General features: G+C 49.3%; 5 protein-coding genes across 7 annotated transcripts; 3 read left to right on the plus strand and 2 right to left on the minus strand.

Annotated features, from left to right (window-relative positions):
- Positions 1–375: 375 nt before the first annotated feature.
- On the minus strand, positions 376–1602 carry LOC140525789 (histone H2B type 2-E-like). Its single transcript, XM_072641466.1, has one exon. The coding sequence runs from the start codon at positions 1595–1597 to the stop codon at positions 1049–1051; it is 549 nt and encodes a 182-aa protein (XP_072497567.1). The 5' UTR covers positions 1598–1602; the 3' UTR covers positions 376–1048.
- A 186-nt stretch (positions 1603–1788) lies between these two features.
- LOC140525792 (histone H2A type 1-like) lies at positions 1789–4060 on the plus strand. Its single transcript, XM_072641469.1, has one exon. It carries the CDS (start codon positions 1789–1791, stop codon positions 2179–2181), a length of 393 nt encoding a protein of 130 aa, XP_072497570.1. The 3' UTR covers positions 2182–4060.
- Positions 4061–4182: 122 nt separating this feature from the next.
- On the plus strand, positions 4183–6154 carry LOC140525791 (histone H3). Its single transcript, XM_072641468.1, has one exon. It carries the CDS (start codon positions 4333–4335, stop codon positions 4741–4743), a length of 411 nt encoding a protein of 136 aa, XP_072497569.1. The 5' UTR covers positions 4183–4332; the 3' UTR covers positions 4744–6154.
- LOC140525787 (histone H1.4-like) lies at positions 5294–6060 on the minus strand. Its single transcript, XM_072641464.1, has one exon. The coding sequence runs from the start codon at positions 6058–6060 to the stop codon at positions 5404–5406; it is 657 nt and encodes a 218-aa protein (XP_072497565.1). The 3' UTR covers positions 5294–5403.
- Positions 6155–9280: 3126 nt separating the features above from the next.
- LOC140525794 (histone H4) lies at positions 9281–20872 on the plus strand. Of its 3 annotated transcripts, XM_072641472.1 has the most exons (3): positions 9281–10352; positions 17407–17739; positions 20307–20872. In XM_072641472.1, exon 1 carries the CDS (start codon positions 9902–9904, stop codon positions 10211–10213), a length of 312 nt encoding a protein of 103 aa, XP_072497573.1. In that variant the 5' UTR covers positions 9281–9901; the 3' UTR covers positions 10214–10352; positions 17407–17739; positions 20307–20872. The 3 variants fall into 3 exon arrangements, with proteins under 3 accessions (XP_072497573.1, XP_072497572.1, XP_072497574.1); XM_072641471.1 differs by having other exon boundaries at positions 9281–17739; XM_072641473.1 differs by lacking the exon at positions 17407–17739.
- The last annotated feature ends 265 nt before the right edge of the window (positions 20873–21137 follow it).

Raw genomic sequence — 21137 nt, forward strand, 5'->3', positions numbered from 1 at the left:
ATGGTGCATACTAAACTGAAGTGTGTCGGTAGTCCTAGACACAGAGGGGAGGGCAGCTCATCCAGCTCCCCTGCCCGCCGCCGCACGACCCCCCAGTGCCTGCCCCATTTCCCGCTCCAAAATGACATTTTGCGTATTTTAAAAGCTTAACTTTCGGTTTCTTTATCACCGCCGTTCTGGCGGCCTTGGGTGGATATGAGGAAGGTGGCAGAGGGCAGGGTGTGCGTTTTGGCTTGTTTTGCCGCCTTTCCGAATTTTTCAAGTCTTCCTTTCCCCTACCCCAGAGAGCACCGATCCACACCCCGCTCACCCCCAGCCTCTCCCCCTCCCTGAGGGTGTCGGCCAGACTGTGGTCGAGCGATTAGGAGACAAGAAGAAGGTGCTCGCCAAGTTTTATTGAGTGCAGCTGCCCGAGCCGATCCCGAGTTTCAGACTCTTGCCCAGTTCGTCCCATTCCCCGCCCCGGCGTTGTCCAGTCTCCCCGGAACTGCCGGGTGTGAGTGGCAAGCGGGAAGGCAGGGAGGGAGCGGGGTTGTAGAGCCGAGCCCCGCGGCGAATCCTACCCGAAGCGAGAGTGGTACGCGTGTCTCCGTGGGGTGCGCGCAGGCCGGCCTTTGCGAGAGGCTTTTGACAGGCGGCAAGAGCGCCATGGGCCCTTCAGGCTCGCTCTGGTGAGCGCGGAGAGCAAGGAAGAGCTTTTCTGCGGCTGCTGCTGCTCCGCGGCCAAGTCGGGAGGATCGTGCGTAGTTTTTGCGAGGCACAGCTGTTTGACTGCTGGGGCGATGGACCAAGGAAACAGGCGAAAAGAGGGCCCAGGCAGCAGGCATCGCTCCCGGGTTACTCGGAGCCGCGAGCGGCAGCCCCAGCGGGGGATGGGTAGTTTACTTGGATTCCCACCCGGCTCCGTCCCGCCCCGCCAGGACCTCGGGACGACAAACAGTCCTCCACGGAAAACTCGAGCGTCAGCTCTCTCGCAGAGAGAAGTGGGTGGCTCTGAAAAGAGCCGTTGTGTTTGGGGAGGTCGGGCAGCCACCCCAAGATCTCCAGTTTACTTGGAGCTGGTGTACTTGGTGACGGCCTTGGTGCCCTCGGACACGGCGTGCTTGGCCAGCTCCCCGGGCAGCAGCAGGCGCACGGCCGTCTGGATCTCCCGGGACGTGATGGTGGAGCGCTTGTTGTAATGCGCCAGGCGGGACGCCTCGCCGGCGATGCGCTCGAAGATGTCGTTGACGAAGGAGTTCATGATGCCCATGGCCTTGGACGAGATGCCGGTGTCCGGGTGGACCTGCTTCAGCACCTTGTACACGTAGATGGAATAACTTTCCTTGCGGCTGCGCTTGCGCTTCTTACCGTCCTTCTTTTGGGCCTTAGTGACGGCTTTCTTGGAGCCCTTTTTGGGAGCGGGCGCGGACTTGGCGGGTTCAGGCATGGCTGCAAACGCTTTCCACGACAGAGCAGCGACGACCAGAAGAGGGAATGAAGTGGCCAGAGTTGACTTCGGACTATTTGTAGGGCACGGATTCAAATGAGAGACGACGGCGTCCCCTTTCTGATTGGACGGGTCCTGGTAAGTCCGCCCCAGGTGGGAAGGGCACATGTAAATCAAAAGATCCTAGATCTGCTCCCCCATTGGCTGGTTCATCCAAAGACGGTTTTAACCAATCGGATAGCGCCGTTTAGCCTACCGCCCGACAGGATAATAGGTTCGCTCCTGAGCGGAAGGCACTCCATCTCCTGTCTCTTTCTTAGTCGTTCTGAGAAAGTAGCCGTGTGCCTTCTTGCTCCACCATGTCTGGCCGCGGAAAGCAGGGAGGTAAAGCTCGCGCCAAGGCCAAGTCCCGGTCTTCTCGGGCTGGCCTGCAGTTCCCGGTGGGCCGAGTGCACCGCTTGCTGCGCAAAGGCAACTATTCGGAGCGTGTGGGTGCCGGCGCGCCGGTGTACTTGGCCGCCGTCCTCGAGTACCTGACAGCCGAGATCCTGGAGCTGGCGGGCAACGCGGCTCGGGACAACAAGAAGACTCGCATCATCCCTCGCCACCTGCAGCTGGCCATCCGCAACGATGAGGAACTCAACAAGCTGTTGGGCAAGGTGACCATCGCTCAGGGCGGCGTCCTGCCCAACATCCAGGCCGTGCTGCTGCCCAAGAAGACCGAGAGTCACCACAAAGCCAAGGGCAAGTAAGCTCGCGCTGCTGACAGACGGACAGTCCTCTGGAAGTGAGGCGCTCCTCTACAGCACGCGGAAACCAAAGGCTCTTTTCAGAGCCACCCACCCTTTCCAGCAAAGAGCTAATGCACGCGGCGGGTCTGTTCGGAAAATCCGGGGTGGTTGTGCTTGCCCGGTGAGGTTTGGCAACCTCGTAGCTTTGCGGGGAGGAAAGCCCCGCAATCCCGCGGTGTCTGAAAGGCAGTCATTCACCAAGGATTGACTTAACAAACCAGAATCTTCGAGTGGAGGTTAAGCTTAACCTCTGCCCGGATTGGGACGTTATCACTCGAGGCAGGGGGATCACGTCACGTTCACAGAAGGAGCTTACTCAGGGAAAGCGAGTTTGTAACGATTGGACGGCCCGACAGGTCCGACTCACTCAGGTCAAGTTTAATAACGTCAAGTGAAGCGGTTAAACCATTTGGTCTCTCCCAAGAGTTCCCGGTGTGCCGAGTGCCTGCCTGCATCATCATCTACCCCCGGACCTCTAAGCTTGAATGTCTCTCCAGGGCTGTCCTGGGCGTGTCCCGCCCCCCCCTCCCCTTGCTAGTCTCTACTCATCATCTCCCTTAAACCCAGGAAACTACTTGCGCCCTCCCTGTCCCAGTCCATAACGGTTCACCAACCACTGCGTTCCCAACTCTGGTCTCCGTTTCCCCCCAGTCCGGTCACGGAGGTTCCCAATACCTCTTTCCTCTCTCCTTTAACCGCTTTCGCCGACCCCAGTCCAAACTGGCTTCAATATATCACCACAAGCAACATCTCCGTCCTTGGTCGTCCTGCGTCCAGCCTTTCCCATTCATGCATCCTCCAAACAGCTTCGGAAATAATCTTGCTAAAGCATTAGGCCAGCCCAATAGACCGACCACCCGGTCCCCAAATCTTCAACCGTTTCCTTTCGCCTCTCGCCTAAAACACAGACTTCTAGATATTCCACCTCGGTATGGTCTTTCGGTCTTAAGGCAGGTCGTTCCACAGAAGCTTGATCTTCACCTTCAACTCAGTCTGTGTGAAATCTGACCCTATTGCTCTAGCCCTTAGTGCTCTTTCCCTCCTCAAATTTCTTCGTATTTGGACAAATCTTTATTCCTCGATTACCCCCTCCGTCTCCTCTCCTGGCCAACGTGTAACCCCACAGCTCACTGGAAAAGATAGGAGCTTATTAAAATATTCGTGGAATTGATCTGAAGACACCTGTCACTTCGCCCGGGTGGGTGCCTACCCAGTCCACTCAGGCAAAGAGCAGAGCGGAGGGCAGACCTGATGAGGAGGCTCCCTAAATTTCGTTAGACCGCCAGGGCGTACAGGAAACACATCATCAGGTTCCGGGAGACCCACTAAAGCCTTCTCTCCACCGACTCTCCAGCAAAACCACAGAAAACTTAAAAAGGGTCACCTGTAAGCCAAAGTGAGACAGGAGTGCGATAACAAAAACTGATGCGAGAGTTACTTGTTTGATATGGAGAAAGTCAGGCTTTGGAAGGGGAAGACCGCGGAAAGGGGGTGTGGGGGGAATTGGAGAGAGAGGAAAGGCGGAGCTCCAGCTAGGAGAAGGCCTGGAGTTCGAGGTACTCTCTGGATCTTCCAGGCCGGCGAACGGGCTCGGTACAGGTGGCGGGAATAGAGTCGACAGAATGTTCTAAATGAAAAAGTCGAAAGTCAAGTCAAAGAGAGGACTCAGAGATAAACGGACTGACCGATAAAAGAGAAGCCTGTGATCCCGTAAAAAAAAAAAAAATCCAAGCTGGAAACGGCGAAAATAATTACAACACGTGAGCGTGTGCGCGCCAAGCACAGGCGCTGAGTTGAGTTAGGAAGGGGCTAGGCCAGGGGGCGAGAGGAAACGGGGGTCCGGGGAAAGGAAAAAAAGAACAAAGGCAAGCGGGTAGACTGAGCCCAGAAGGAAGTGAGAGAGAGAGAGAGGGGCGGAATCGCGTTATCCAATGAAATTGCTCGGAATGTGGAGGGCGGGAAGGGTTGCCTTTCCACCAATTCATTCGGGCGCAGGGCTTTTGAACGTTCCAATCAGAACGTTCTCGTCGATATAAATATAGGCGAGTGTGGTGGGGTTTTTCCGCAGTCGTTTGGTGGTTGGGAAGTGGAGTTCTCTGTTGTTGTGCTATCATGGCTCGTACGAAGCAGACCGCTCGTAAGTCCACCGGCGGCAAGGCGCCCCGTAAGCAGCTCGCTACGAAGGCTGCCCGCAAGAGCGCGCCGGCTACCGGCGGCGTGAAGAAGCCTCACCGCTACCGGCCCGGCACCGTGGCGCTGCGCGAGATCCGGCGCTACCAGAAGTCCACCGAGCTGCTGATCCGCAAGCTGCCCTTCCAGAGGCTGGTGCGCGAGATCGCGCAGGACTTCAAGACCGACCTGCGCTTCCAGAGCTCGGCCGTCATGGCCTTGCAGGAGGCCAGCGAAGCCTACCTGGTCGGGCTGTTTGAGGACACGAATCTCTGCGCCATCCACGCCAAGCGCGTGACCATCATGCCCAAGGACATCCAGCTGGCTCGCCGCATCCGCGGGGAGAGGGCTTGAGATCTTAAAAAAGCTAAGCAACCAAAGGCTCTTTTCAGAGCCACCCACTGTTTCGAAAAGAGTAGCTGTATTTGCACGTACGCTGGTCTCCCCCCTCTTGAGCACCACCGTGGCGTAGCGAGTAGAAAACCGGCCACCCGCTTGGTTTTCAACTCCAGCCACTCACCAACTCAAAAAGAAAAAAAGACAATCCCCACCTCCCTGTTTTTGGCGCACTTAACTCTCCCCTCCCCCACAGGTGGGTGGTGTCCCTCGGTAAGAGGGGAACGCGCGGCGCGCACCCCACGTGACGCCACGTGGACCTGGGAGGAAGGCGGAAAAAAAAAGGGACGGCTTGAGGGGATGGGGAATCCGAGATGGGAGGGCCCCCACAGTAAGAGGTGGCTGTGAGGGAGGGCGTTTTAGTAGGGGGTGTGTGTCTGTCTGTCCAAGTACCTTGTTCTCTCCTTCCTTATCCCCCCGCCCCCTGAAGCCTCCCCGCCTGTCGTCACACTCCCCAGGCCTTTCCCCGCCCACCAGCCAAAGGGCCCAGAAAAAACAACCAGGCACGTTGTGCACGTTTCGGTCGTGTTCAGCATCCTTCTCTTGAGATCTATGGGGTGGCTCTGAAAAGAGCCTTTGAGTTTTCATGTAAAAGAGGCCGGGTGGGAAGAAATTCCTTCACTTCTTGGGCGCCGCCTTCTTGGCCTTGGCCGCCTTGGGCTTGGCCGCTTTAGGCTTGGCCAGCTTGGCCTTGGCAGGGCTTTTGGCCACTTTCTTGGCCTTGGCCGCCTTGGGCTTCTTGGGGCTCTTGGCCGCCTTCTTGGCCGAAACCGCCGCAGGCTTCTTCACCTTCTTGGGCGTCTTCTTCACGCTCTTCTTGCTGGCCGCCGCCCCCGAGGCCTTCTTGGCCTTCTTGGCTGCAGCGCTCGGCTTCTTGGCCTTGGCGGACGCAGCCTTCTTGCCCTTGCCTTTGCCCTCGGCGGCCGGAGCTTTCTTGTTGAGCTTGAACGAGCCGGAGGCGCCGGTCCCCTTGGTCTGCACCAAGGTGCCCTTGCTCACCAGGCTCTTGAGCCCCAGCTTGATGCGGCTGTTGTTCTTCTCCACATCGTAGCCGGCGGCCGCCAGCGCCTTCTTGAGGGCGGCCAGAGACACGCCGCTGCGCTCTTTGGAGGCCTCTACGGCCTTGGTGATCAGCTCCGAGATGGGCGGCCCCGCAGCCTTGCGCCGCGCTCCGCCGGTGCCGGCTGCCTTCTTCGCAGCCTTCTTCTTCACCGGCGTCTTCTCCGCGGGCGCAGGCGCGGGGGCGGCCGGCGGGGCAGGAGCGGTCTCAGACATCCTTTCCACTCACGGGCCACGACAACCGCAAAGAGGGAGGAAAAGAGAGGCGAAGGGCGAAGTAAACAAAAACACTCCAGCGAACAGTCGCCACAGTTGGGCCGACCTGGCCGGGGGATATATATAGAGAAGGGAGCCGCGCTGTGATTGGTGCGCTCTGCCTGCGCAGCCCGCCTTCTCAGTCACCTACAGCCATTCTGCTCTCCTTGGCGGTTGTGTTTCTTGCCCCTAGAAAAAGGGGGAAAATACCGCAAAACCCCGCACGCAGCCCCCCACTTTCCAGCCAGAACTCAAGGGAGAAGCCTTCGGGTTCACGGCCCGTGCGTTTTCTTCGCGCAACCTCCAATCCTACGCGTCCAGCCTCTCCCAAGCCCCCCAACTACCCGCAAAACTCAGGTCAAACTGAGGCAACTCCCCGTGTTTCCTTTAAATTAGAAAATTACCGCTTCGCTCCCGGGACACTTTTCTCCTGGGGACGCTTCTGCACACCCTTGGCTTCCCGTCCCTGCAAAACCCAAAGAATTTCTCGCCACATTTGCACCGAAATCCCATTTCTCCGTGAGGGAAGTAACACAGGCTCTCTGCTGATCCCTGCATAGGCATCCATGGGAATGGGCCGTGGGAAGGAGGGTGGTTTGTCCGGGACCCCCACGCAACTGGGAAGTCCATCGGGGTTGGGGCCACCATTCTGACCTACTAAAGTCTCATCCTGGGATTCCGAGCAGTCAGACCGCGGAGAAAAAACAGGATTGGAGTTGGGGGCGGGGCTCTACCGTTCATTTCACTTCTTTCCCACTCCAACCTTTCCCCAGCGCTCATCCAGTGCCAGGTACAGTCCAGGGGCACTCCGTGGCGGGGATAGGATGGAGAGATTAACCATGGAGCCTGTGCCTTCGGGGAGTTTACAGTCTAACAGGAAGGAGAGGACAGGGTAGCAGAAGAAAAGTCATCCACGTTGTCACGGGCTTAGCACGCATCGGACTGGATGGAGCTTTGGGGAACAACGCTGGAAAGCGAGTTTGGGGCCAGGTGGTCAAGGACCTTGAGGCAAATGGGAAGCCGTTGAAGGTTCCGTGCATTTGATTCTGTTATAGAAGGAAGGAAGACTCTTCACCACGGCGCTCTCAATCCAATGCAACCCAATCCAAATCCTACAGATATTTACTGGGGAAATTTCTCAGACATCCCTGTAAACCAAGGCCTGGTTTGGAGAGGGGAACGACCGAAGTCAGGGAGACCTGTTAGCACACTCTTAACAGCAACCCAAGTATCCTGTTGGCAGCCAGTGGAAATGTCGGGGGCAGGCTAGGGATCAAAGATGTGGGTGGAATCTATAGGACTAGGCCCTCTGAGTGGATGTAGGGAGCAAGGGAAGTCAACGGAGACTGAGGTTTGGGGGAACAGCCGTGCCCCTGTAAAATCCAACAATCCTCTCTCGAAGCTACTAGGCCCCAGGACCATTACTAGGAGACTGGGATCTAGAGGCAAAAGCAATAAGGTCCCTACCTCACTAGGGTAGGGAGCCTTAGATTCTTCCAGGGAAACTGCAGACACAACAAATGAATTAGAGACGTGAACCAATCAGAATTCTCTGAAGGATTTCTCTGAAGAAACGGGATCCTCAAAGAAAAGGTGTTTTCTTGTCGTTTGTTGCTTTAAAATGTGGCTTCTCGTGGCATGCGCCTGTTGCTCCATTCTGCCTGCCAGCCTGCCTGCACAACAAATTCACGTCAGTGCTCTGATCCTGCCTTTGTCCTCCCTCCTCTCCACCACCCACTTTCCAGGATGAAGTCATCTAGTGCAGGCAACACCTTCATGTCACAGAGAGGAAAAAATTACTTACCCAGGATCACTGAGGTTGCTATGAAGTGGCAGAGCCAATATGGCCCCCTTTTGCAGGTCAGGGAACCGAAACAGGCAGTAGTTATTTTCCCAGGGTAAGTGAGGAAGGATGGAAATAAGCACTTCTTAGGTACCTAGGACGTGCCAGGCACTCTCATTTAATCCTCATGACAGCCTGTCACAGTTCAGCTCAACAGACTTTCAAAAGATCACACCTGGTGACTATATGAAGCTGTATTTGGACTCAGATCTTCTTGACTCCCAATCCAGAATGCACCTTCCAGCTGGTGTTGTTGACATTGAATGTGCCAATCCCTACTCTTTCTCCTAGGGATAACTTTTTTTTTTTTTTTAAGTCTCCCTAAGGTTCAGAATTACTTACAAGAGAGCTGGGTGGCAATCGCTTCAGCCCAGCAACTCACACCTCTTCAGTGTAGCGCTCCTCTCAAATCCACCATGTGAGGAGGCACCCTGGTCCAGACATCTCTTTATTTCCCCACCCAACTGAACTCTTCTGTATTTCTCCATCCTGCCTCGAGCGGGGCATCTCCCCACACATGGCTCATCTTCCCGCCTCTCTCTCCCCACCCCAGTATTCTGTTATCTGTGCGAGGGAAAAAAAAAAGTAAGCTCCTCGACGCCAGCGACCATCTTTTGCCCCTCTTTGTATCTCCAGACCTTGGCACTATGCCTAGCACATATTGACCACTTAATAAATGATTATTGACTGACTGTAAAGAATGATGTTTTCCCAATAGACTGAGAGGCTAGGTTGGGCAGTGAATAGGGAGCCAGGCCTGAAGTCAGTAAGACCTTCGTTCAAATACGACCTCGGATGCTTATTTGACTTCACCCTATTTGCCTCATCTGTAAAAAGGAGCTGGAGGAGTAAATGGCAAAAACCACTCCACTATCTCTGCCAAGAAAATCTCAAAACGGTCAGGACTGAACAACAGTCTGGTAGCCTGTTTGTGTGCTTGTTTTTGTTTTTTGTTTTTTACTTAGGCCCCGCCCTCATGTTTGAACGTGGGACAGAGAGCCACACCCTGCCTATAATGCCGGTGTTCTTGAACTTGCCTGTCCCTATCCCCTTGGCTAGTCCTCAAAATAGTTTTCAAGTACATGAAGTATTACAAAGGAAACCTATTGTGTGGAAATGAAGTTGTTAGAGGTCATTAAAAAAAAAAAAATCAAACATTCCCTGTTTAAGAATCCCTGCTTTCCAGTGCAAATAGCATGTAAAGACAACCTCATGCCCCCCCCACCCCCACCCACCCCTCCCCGAAATCTCCACTCCTTATTGCTACGACTGGAGATGAAAACTCTCTGCACTAAGGTGTGTAACTTGAAAGAGGGGAACGCGAGACTGCCCAAATGATGTACCTATTTGATTTAAATCAACTTGAGCAACACTTCAGTGGAATGGCTTCCAGGAGGACCAGGTCTGAAGTGAAGTGGAGGTAGTAGGGAGAGCAAAAGAAATACATTTGGAGCTTGAGACTCTTGAGGGAAGGTCTCGTGTGGGGACAAAAAGAGAGGGAAGAAAAGACGGTAGGGCAAAACCCCGTCACAGATTTACTGCCACCTTCAATAACGATAACTCAACGCATAGGCAACCAAAAAATCCAAAGGAATAAGTAGCCCTATCTTGCCACCGTAGAGTTCCACGCATCCCTCCGTAACATATTAGAATGCAAAATGAGGAGTTAAGCTTCCTTTGCTGAAAAGAATCATTCATCGTTGTCCCGAATGAAATAAAAGACAATTGAGAAAAAAAGGGGGTATTCCGGATTGTGTGTTCCGGATTGTCTCTCTGCTCTTTGACGTCCTATGAGAAGGGACCTGAGGCCCGGGGAAGGCGGAGCCTCAGCGGCCATTCCCCGCCCCCTTCTGGGCCGCTTGAGGTCTTCAAAGAGGTCCGCCGAAGGCCTATATAAGAGGTCTCGGCATTGGTCGTTTCATTCTTCGTGTTTTTGGTGCTGTTGGTCCTGCGGTAGTCATGTCTGGTCGCGGCAAAGGAGGGAAGGGACTGGGGAAAGGGGGTGCCAAGCGGCACAGGAAAGTGCTGCGGGATAACATCCAGGGCATCACCAAACCCGCCATCCGTCGTCTGGCTCGGCGTGGGGGCGTGAAGCGCATCTCGGGGCTCATCTACGAGGAGACCCGCGGGGTGCTGAAGGTCTTTTTGGAGAACGTGATCCGTGACGCCGTCACTTATACGGAGCACGCCAAGAGAAAAACCGTCACCGCAATGGATGTGGTCTACGCTCTCAAGCGCCAGGGCCGTACTCTGTACGGCTTCGGCGGCTAAGCGCTTCTGCGGCTCTTGTCCTTTCTTCTTGTTCCCCAAAGGCCCTTTTCAGGGCCGCCCACCCTCTCACTTAAAGGAGCTTGTTCTTCCTTTCCGTGCTTATCTCTGCGGCCAGGCTTGGTTCTGGAGGCGAGGAGCGGTAAGTCCAAGTTGTGCTTTTTGTGCGTTTTTCAGCCTTCGCTTTAGCTTCAGAAGCTTTGGTCAGCAATACTAGCAGGAAAAAGTCTGGGTGCCCAGCCCGGGTTCGGTGCAGAGTTAATAAACACGTTGCCTACTGGGATAAACGTATCTCCCTACATCCGCCTCGGTTTGGAAACTTCTCGAGTCCCCCATGTCTACCCCATTGCGTGGAAACCGGTCCTCTGCTTGAAGGGGATTACTTTCTCGTTACAGCTTACTTTCTCTATACAGAAAAAAAATCGCCTTCCTTCCAGGGGATACGAAGAGGGGGGAAAACGATTCGGGCTCTAGGACCTTACGTGCTATCGTTGAATGAAAATATTTAGAGCGATGTAGTGCTTTCGTAGCTTACGTAGTTTGGGGCTCACTTCCCCTGCGGGGCAACCCTGGAGGCGGCTTCGGTGCCATTACCCACATTTCACGGATGGGGAAACAGCCCTAAAAAGAAAAAATGACTCGCTCAGAGTCGTCCCGGCTGGGATTCCAAGACAAAGCTACTGCTCTAACCGTTACACCATGCTGCCTCCTCGTGGCTGTGGGTTTGTAAGGCAGGAAACCTCGACCCTCTGGACTGCTCCTGCTGGCAGTCTGACTTTAGGCAACTCCTTTCAGCTACTGGGCTCTCGTTTTCTGCTCTGACCGCTAAATCCTCTGATCACACCTTTCAGTATTGCACAGAATCAGCATTAACTCAGGGCTTGACCCTTTTGTGAAACTCACTCTCCTCGCATTTCAAAGACGCCTCACGCTTTCCTACCTCCTCTACTGCAAGATCAAAGGGTTGGATGATACACCCTCTGAAATCCCTGACTCCTCTACTCCCACCAACCGCTATGATTAGTCTTCCCTCCTGGTGGACAAGAATGGTGGTTCCCTCAGCTTACACATAGGGGGTGTTGTCAGAGGAAGAGCAGGTCTGTGGCAGAGGAGAGAACACATCACCCGTAGAGTAGAAAGCTTCTACTCTAGATGCCTAGGAGAAAGGCACAACCAGGTGGAGGTGTCCAGCAAGTCATGTGGCACTGGGTTTCAGGAGAGAAGCTGAGGCAGGTAACCTCACACCCCTGCAGTAACTCCGCTACCCCACCCTCTTCTGTCTTCTTTCTTCCCACTGACAATAGCACAAACTCTTAGCATCACCTACCCAAGACTATGGTCGTTGCCTCCAAGTAGATCATTCTGCCCCCCAAGATGTGTAATGATGGAGAACTGCTTAGAATTGTCCAAGGCCCCTGGAAAAGGTATACAAATAGTCAGACTTCCCTTGTAAATTGGTATTCTTGGTCTCTGAGGGGGCTCCGCACCAGTCACCAAGCTTCCTAGCAAGTGATTGATAAAGCAATCAGTGCGTGTTTCTAATAGATCTGGTTCCCCAACACAATGAAAAGCGAGTCCTTTTATTGCCTTTAATAAGCTTAAAAGCCTCAGTGATCAGTATAATCAAGTCAGTTGTGTGAATCATCTTCTTCCCTGACGATGCAGAGACAGAGACACAGAGAGAGGGTGTGTGTGTGTGTGTAGAGGTCTTGCCACAGTGGAAATGGAAGGAACCCCCACTCCTCTCCCACAGCCTCATGCAGGGGCCTGTGCAACTGAGCTTCTTGGTTCCATGTGGAAACGAAGTGCCCAATTTTACCTTCTCTAACAGGGAAGTGGGGAAGGGAGAAATTTCAAGTCTGGCAAAACTCACCAAGAATCTGGGTGCCAGGCTATTAGAGGACTCCTCAAGGTAGACTCCTACCTAGAGCGTCCCAGGCCCTACACCCCCTTTCCTTGCCTGCACTCTCTCTCTACTCCTCCCTCCTCCAACCCCTAACTCTTGTCTAGGGCATGACTGGGAGAGGAACTTCTTATTCCTGAGGGTCAGGCAAAGGGAAAAATGTTATTACCCCAAAGAGAGGTGTGGCTTCGAAGAACATCTCTGAGCACAGTTTGTGTAACTGACTGCTGGGTAAAGCTGTCATCTTTCATGTTGTCTACACTCTCTTGATTTCCTCCTAACTCCCTCTGCCTTCAGGCACCTTATAATATTGCTTTCTATGATCCAAACCCTATGCTACTGCCAAGGGACAGCTCTAGTGCTACCTGCTACACAAATCCTTTGGACTATTCCACCCCACACTCTGCTCTTCCCTTCCTTTTCTGAACATTGGTAACTCTTGTGGTCAGTGGTATTCTACTAGGACCCTAATGGTTCTGTTTAATGTGGCTTTCTCTTGTCACCACAATTACCTTTTCCTTTCTGTTGGGTTCTTTTTGTGTTATATTCTACATTCAACACTTAATGCCATTTTGTATCATGCCACAGGTAGGATAATATGACCTCAGTAGGACAGTTAGGATAGTATGACCAGAAAAGGAGGTGGGACCCCCAAGAACTGAAATTGAGAGATAGTACGCCTATGTAGAAAGAACAAGAAAAAAGGCATTCACTGCTCTGGGAAGATCTTGGATGGAGGATTTATAGGAAAATAGTGACAGAAATCACAGGATAAAAAGGAGAGAGAGAGAGAGACAGAAAGAGAAAATGTGTTTCTCAGTGTCTACTGGAGGGAGAGAGAGACTGAGATCTTCTTTTGGTGAATGGATCACTTGAAGTATCAAAGCAAGTCTGAGTTTCCTTATTGGAACAAAATTGAAACAAAAATCTGATTCCAGTGATAGAGATATTAACCAACATCAAACAGTTGAGGTGATTATGGCCCTGTGGTATAGCAACATTTCTAACATCAATCAATGCATTAACTTGTAGTCCCCACCGCAGTTTATTGAATGCTGTTTAAACAACCGAAGAAATCTCTTTCTTCATAAGTGGCTGCTCACATCTCTCTGTGTATCCAAATTGCCAGACTGTTAAGATTATTTGAATACTAACGCTGTGGTCGTAATTTTCAACTGAATCCCAAGCAAATGGTATTGAACTAGGAGGATTATAGCCAATGTTCCTTTGTGAAGGCATATACCTGCCAGGCCTAGAGGCCTGAGGGCTACCCGAGTCTTACCTTACCTATCGCAGGTCTTCGGCTGGCCAAACCGGATAAACGTATGAGAGAAGAGACTTTCCAGAGTCGAACAAGGGTTAGGCTTTATTCAGGGTCTTGGTTACATGTGCAGGGGGAACTCTTCCTTAGGAGAGAGAGAAATCTCCCAAGGAGGCAACGATCTTACAGTAAGAGAATGAAAGCAGAAGTGGAAGTGGGGAGAGAGGGGAGAGGGAAGAAAGAAGAGAGGAGAGAAGGAAGAGGGGCCTTCTGTCCTCTAAGGGCCCCTCAGCACTAAGAGCCTTTCAGGCTTTCCTGACCCTACTTAAGCTCTCCTGCCGCATAGTTTGCACCTGAATACCGTGCCTGTTAGATAACAATAGGTGTGCTCAGACCCAAGCCAATCTCAAGGGTGGGGATGCTCTCTCCCAGCACTTTTCCCACAGGAAGAGGCGGAAATGCACGAGATAGCCCGGGTCTCACACCTCGATTCCCTGCTGTTCCCTGGGGGGCCTCATGAGAACTCTAAGGTTTAGAAGTCCTCACCTTTACCCGCCCGAGACTGTCCACATGGAACTGAGCTTACACCCCCAACATATACCAAGGCACTGAAGATATTGCTTGATTCCAATTGCTTGCACAGGGGTCTTTTTGAAAGCTTTGTTCTTAAAGACTTGCATCAGCAAGGACCCCATCATACACAGGAGGGCCTGCTGTATAAGTTATTAGATCTGCTTTTCTGAAAGGAAAAGCAATTTTTGAGGGGTCAAAAATCACTTTAATCAAGTACATATATTCTTCACTTAGTTCAGGTGAAAAAGTCAGCACCCTGAACGTCAGAGAAAATACAAAGGAATAATAATCAACAGACAGGGCTTCCAACCGTCTGACTAGAAGCAATGGCCAGGGTCTCCCGTTGCATCCTGGGCCATCTCCAGTCATCCAGTATGACTATCTGATCACTGGACCCATATGGCTCTGGAGGAGAAAGTGAGGCTGGTGACCTTGCACAGCCCTCTCTCACTCAGATCAAAGTCAACTGCGAGTCATGTCATCATCTTAATGTCATGGTGTTCTTGGAGAATGAGGGACAAACACACAACTATAAGCAATACATACATCACAGATCGACAGATCCAACTGTCTGACCGTACATACATAGTTATCAGAGAGAGAAGCACCAACATCTGGGTTTTCAAAGCTGGCAGGCTCCTTAGCAGCTGCCCAGAGTATGGTCTGGTCAAACAAACACTTCCAGTGGGTTTGCCCCAAAGTAAAACCTCACCTCAGAGTATCTATACACTTTTCAGAGCTAGTGGACATCACAGCCCTGGAGAACCAGTGCCTCATTAGAAAACTAACAAAAGATACTTGAGGTCTATTAATGGATCAGGAAAATCTAACTAACATTACAAGACTGTGTTTTGACATCTTGGGTTCAAATGCCCTGGTGCTGCCTTGGCTTCAGTGTTAACGGGAGGTCAGTTTCTTGCAGTCCTCTGAAGCTATGCCAAAGATTTACAGGGAGAAAATGTTTCCTTATGAATAGACATTATTTCATGGAAAAACAGAAAACCTACTGTCATTCAGGGCATTCACTGAATTCCTAGATCCTCACTATTATTATCAATGTATCAGGTCTACTGAAGTTTGCCCAACAAAGCATTCTTCTCTTTCAGAAAATGTTCTACCAAAGGAAAATCCTTCCTGCCAAATAAAGGAAAGAGAAAAGTTTTGATTGGGCTCAAAATATTCCCAACTGGAACAGTCTAGGCCTATTGTCATGTATTGAATCCAACAAAAGACAAGAAGTTTTGATGAAGTACAGTCAGCATGGAGATCACAAATAATTATTTTACAGTGTTGTAAGATATAAGAATGATCCACAGCCAGAGTCTCTTCTAAATATTACTTACTTTACAGATGGCCTCTCCTTATTTTTGTAAATATAGTACCATTCTGTTCACTCACAGTAGAATCTTTCTCTCTCTGTCTCTGTCTCTTGTCTCTGTCTCTGTCTCTCTCTCCCACCCTCCCTCCCTCCCTCTCTCTCTCTCTTTCTCTCTCTGAACTCTAGTGGCTCCTTACCATCTCCAAGATCAAGTATAAAATCCTCCATTCAGAATTGAAAGCGCCTCCTAAGCAACATTTCTCCCTTCTTCTCCTCTATACATTCTTATACCTTTGAAAATTATATTTTTACTTAATTTAATATTCCACAATTACACCAAAAAAATTTAACATTCATTTAAAAAAAATTTTTGAGTTCCCAAAATTTTGGGAACGAATGTTGAGAATTGTTTTGGCCTCTAACTGGGAAATAAAATATACAGGTAATGGGGTATAAAAATCTATCTTGCCCTACAGGAAAAGAGAGAAGATGACGATAAGGGAAGGCAGGGTTGTAATAGAAGGGGGGATAGATTGGGGGAAGGGGTAATCAGAATGCATGACCTTTTAGGTTGGGGGGAAGGGAGAGATGGGGAGAAAATTTGGAACCAAAATTTTGTGGAAATGAATTTTGAAAACTAAAAATAAATTTAAAAAAAATTTTTTTTGAGTTCCAAATTCCCTTCCTCCCTGGCACCTTTCTCCCTCCCATTGAGAAGGCAAGCAACATGATTTCATTTGTATTTATTTTTTCTTACATTTTCCTAACCCTCTGTACCCCGAAATCCAGCAACATTGACCTTCATGGTATGTGTTGGTCCTTTGTTGCTGAAAAAGACCATGCCACCAGAGAAATAATAACATGACTTTCACTTGATTTTGTTTTCAGCGAGGGAGGGCTGTGCAGGTCACCAGCCTCACTTCTTCTCCAGAGCTATCTGAGTCCAGTGACCAGATATTCATTAGGATGACTGGAGATGACCCAGGATGAGGCAATTGGGGTTAAGTAGTGACTTGCCCAAGGTCACACAGTTAGTGAGTGTCAAGTGTGTGAGGTGAGATTTGAATTCACTGACTCCTGCACTGGTGCTCTATCCACTGCACCAGCTGGTTGGCCCCCAACCTTCTTGGTATTCCTCATACAAGACACTTATTTTCCAAATTTAGGCATTTTTCACTGGCTGACCTGCATGTTTGGTATTCTCTCCCTTCTCATTTCTGCCTCTAGTCTTCTCTTTCTTCTATGAAATCACAGCAAAAATCTCTGCCTTCTTTCTGCAAGAAGCTTTTCCCAGTACCCCTTAATGCTGTACTTTGCCCCTGTTCAGTTTATGCTGTGTAGAAAACTTATACACAGTTGATTGCATGTTGTTTCCCTCATTAGACGGTGAGCTCCTTAACAGCAGAAACCATCTTTTGCCTTGCTTTTTATGTCCAGGCCTGGCCTGTAGCAGGTAATGAATAAATGTTGCTCAGTGACTAAATGACTCCTAGATTTGAGTGGTTCTACATCAAGTGATTTTAGGTAAAGGTGGTGGGATAATGAGCATGTTGGTTCTCAATGAATCTCTTAGTATGCTTGTTTCTAAGAAACCTGGATGGATATTGAATGCCTGAATGGGTATCTGAAGACATGACAAGGAGAATAAGATGCCAGTAGGAAATATTGGCACTGTTTCCTGCACCCTGTGGTGGACTTTGATTAGCAGTTATCATAGGAGATAGTGTTCCCTGTAAGGTTATGGAGAGCTCTTAGAGAGGGATCAATAGAGGTGTAGGACTTTCCTGTGGGTAGCACCATAGGGATAGTGGGTCCCAGTGTAGGCATGGAGTGTCAAGGCATAGAGGAAATCTTGGGTGGTGCCTAGGGAGTGAGATTCAACATAATCATTAAAAGCAAGCTATGCCAACCTAACTCTAGCCCCTCATTCACTTTCAGCTAAATTCCCTAAGCCCTGCCCAGGTCTCTAAGCGCTTGTGACCATCTCAATCTGCAGACATCTCCCTGTCTGGATCTTCTGCCCATGGAATGAAGAATCATTTCATAGATAATTGAGGCTAAAAAAAAAAAAAGATTGTTTCTCATTAAGACTGTGACACATTTTTGTTGTTGTTGTTGTTGTTTGTACATTTGTTTTTCAGAGCCTGGATGTCCCCATTTCACTTGGACTGGAAGAGAAAGGGTTACTCATAGGCTTGGGCCTGGTCTCTTCAGCAGGGTAGTCTTGAGCTGTTCTGTTTCCAACCTGGGAGCCCCTCTGCCCCTGGACAATCATTGCATCAGTGAGGTCTTCAGTGAGAATTCCTGATCAGCCTAACCTACTGCAGCTCAGAACTCCTGAGCTCAACAGATCCACCAACCCCAGTATCCCCTGCAGCAGGGATTACAAGTGTGTTCCACCACACCTGGCAGCTGAAACCCATCATAATGGCTTTTGGTCCTGCCTAATTATCCTCTGGAGCTGGTAGAGACAGGTGAGGAATAGTTGGCCCACATTGATCCTCATTTGGCTCACATGGATGAACTTATGGAAATAGAGGGACAGACTTAGAGCTGATGCCTCTAACTTGGCTAAATATAAAATGAGCCATTTTCCCCTAGAGCAGGCCAGGCAAATCTCCATAACCCAAGACACTAGGTAGGGTTTCTAGAGTATGAGGGCACTCTCCTTCCTTCTCTCCCACATGAAAAAAGGGAAAATTTGCAACAACCCTGGACCTCTGCCCTCACCCCTCCCCAACACACACCTATTACCTACTTATTTTTTATCTTCATTTGTATGAACTGATGCAGAATGAAATCAGCAGAATGAAGAGCACAATTTATAAAAATAACAATTTGTTAAGACAAACAATTTGCAAGAACTCTGATCATTGAATAAAATGACCAGTTATGGTTCCAGAGTCCCCAAGAGGAAGAATGTTATTCACCTTTTGATAGAAAGGTAATAGACTCAAGTTACAGAATGAGGAATGCATTTTTGGACATGGCCAATGTGGGAATTCTTTTTGCTTGACTGTGCTGGCTTTTAAATGGATTTTTTCTTGCTTTTTTTGTTGTGTGGATAGGGAAGACAAAATAAGTGTTTCACAAGTGAAAAAATAAAAGTAAATAAATAGGTATATCACCCCTCCCAAATCGCAGAAGAGAACAGATGACAGGCCAGAAATAATTATGGACAGGCAGGACAGCTTTCAAAGGTTCATGTTGAATGTATTTGAAAGAGAACATAATTAGCTTTCAGGCACTGGGGGTCAGGCTAGGCAGTGTTATATATGGGAACTTGTCTGGGATAAAATTGGGCCCTTTGCATCTCTGGGACCCTTTGGAGAGATTTTCTTCCTGGGACTTTTGATTTTAGATATCCTAGACTTCAAGATCCTTGAGAAAATTAGACAAAACCCCCAACAATTTGGGTTGTAATTGTATGGTCAATTGTTTCTCCCCCAGTCTGTTCCCTCACAAGTCAGTTCCGGTAGAGTACCTTGGCAAACTTTTGATTTGTTGAATATACAATTGCTTCAAAAATGATACTTTTTATGTTACTGGATTCTATTTAAGTACTGATGTGTTCCTGTACTCTGTATTACTGAGTCCTAACTGATATTCATTTTAATATAAGAACTCTGAATCAATCAACAGTTAGCAGAAATATCCCTATTATTATTTTTCCATATAAATAGATCTCGACTGCTTTCCTTTTGTGAAAGCAAAATGCCCTACAACTTCTTAGGGTGGGAATGACCATGCCTCTCTTCCAGGAGTAGGTGGCATTTTTTTACTACTTCTCTAATTGTGAGCCTACTTGTTCTCTTGTCCTTTTAGGTGAGTTTTCATGATTTACCTTTGCAGTGGCAAGGATGTACAGGGGGAATTTCTATAGGGGGAATAAGCCCTTTGGAATAAGGAACCTGAAGAAATTCCCTGGGTGTCTAGGGGGATATCCCCTATGGTTGTGGGAACCCCTAGATCAGAGGTATCAAACTCTGCTGGAGGGGTCACATGCTGGCCACAAGAGTGCAGCCCAAGCAGAATAAAATGTACTTGGAAAGTGTTTTACAAATTCAATAAAAATATAGCACCACATAGACAATGTTAATTTTTGGTTTTCTAAGCCAATATGTGACCAGCATTTCTATTTGAGTTTGACACTAGAGCTCTAGACAAAAGAAGTGTCCCCTGTGTAGAAAGGAACACTTTTTTGTCTAGGCCCTGGTTATATGGTCTCATGCACTGAGATAGTCATTGGCAGTGTTTTCCCTCAAGACAAATTTTTTCATCTGGAGGAAAAGTCAACTTGTCATCCCCACATTCTAAGTCTCTGTGGCAAAAGCTCCATGTAATTTCGAAAGCTCATCATGTACCAGGTTTCCTTCAGAGACAGGAAGTTACATTTCTTTTTCTTTCTTTACTTTTCCATTTTCTTGTGGGTTGAGAAAGTCCCTAAAGGGTAAGACTAAGGAAGAAGAAATACTTTGAAAACTTTGAAACGTTCCTTTTATTGTTGAATCTGCAAAACTTTGTGTTTGGGGATAATTGTGAGTTCCATCTGCATATGGCCATAAGACATCAGCTGTTTTGAGAGCTGACTGTATGACACTGAGGAAGCAAGAGAAAGGGCTTTGAATTTGGGAGACTACAAGGACTCTGTTCCAAAGTGCTCCTCTGACCTTTTTCCAGGGTTGGCAATTTCAATCAGAGTGAGCATGTGACAGGCCTTGGAGCCTTCCCAAACTGCCTAACACAGCTATCTAGCTTCTCTGCATTGCCCCAACTGCCACATGGGTGGGGAGTGGCCTCCTTCCACTGGCTGTGTAAGCAGAACAGGATCCATCTTTAGAAACTGCCAGCCTGGGACAGTTACCCTGCTCTTTTATGCTGTATCCTGAGGATGGAGATCACATCCAGTAAAGATGCCCTGAACTGGATTGTGAGGGATGATAGTAGATACCTTCCCTCTAATCCTCCACTTTTACTCTGGCTCTGAGAAATGGGCTTAGAGAATCTTGGTTCTGTTTTCATTTATCCTTCTCTATTTCAGGTGTAGATGGTAATCCCTACTGGACTAAGAAGATCTAGCCAAGGAGAACTTGGAGGCAGGATTCCTGATGAGATGTTGCTGCCATCCAGCCCAACCAGAGAAGCCTGGATGAGTGGGACTCCAGCCTGAGGAGGCCTTTTAGAATTGGAACTTGAGACTGTAGTCTATAGGAACTGAGCTAAGCTATGAACCCAATTCCCTCTCTGTACAGGGGGATTAAGCCCCCGCATGTTGGAAGAATATGTTTGTGTACTTGTTAATATAACTTGAAAGTAAATATTCCTTTGTAAAATTTAAGCATCTGTATGTGGTCAGTAGAATTGGAGTCCAGGGGACCCTATCTCCTTCAATCATGAGAACAACCTAGGCAAAGGCTGGAGCCATTGCAAAAGAACCCAGATAGCCCCAAATCTCTTTCAGCTCACCAGAGAATCCTAAGGGGTACAGTGAAATGTAACATACCTGATCTTCAGGCAACGGGGGCCAACGCAGTCAATGTTGAGTATTAACTCAATGGATTGCCCATCTAGGTGCACGAGCAATAAACATTTAGTTTTGTCTATGTAGATTACTGTTCTCTTTTGTGTGATCAACTCTGATTTAGGTGGTATTTTTCTGGGACTTGATGCCACTGAGTCTTATTCAATTCACCAAACATGATTCTATATGCCAAATCCTGTGCCAGTCATAGAGGGAGATGCAAAAAACATAACTCAACCAAAAAGTTCTTCCAGCAAAGTGTACATGAGCAGGGTTCATCAGGGAGACCCTTCACCTGACTGACTGGAGCACTTCTCCTGGAGCTGGGCCTGGGGTCTGGCTCCTTCCTGG

The sequence above is a fragment of the Notamacropus eugenii genome, chromosome 2 (genome assembly GCF_028372415.1).
Source record: "Notamacropus eugenii isolate mMacEug1 chromosome 2, mMacEug1.pri_v2, whole genome shotgun sequence".
Taxonomy (NCBI): Eukaryota; Metazoa; Chordata; class Mammalia; order Diprotodontia; family Macropodidae; genus Notamacropus; species Notamacropus eugenii.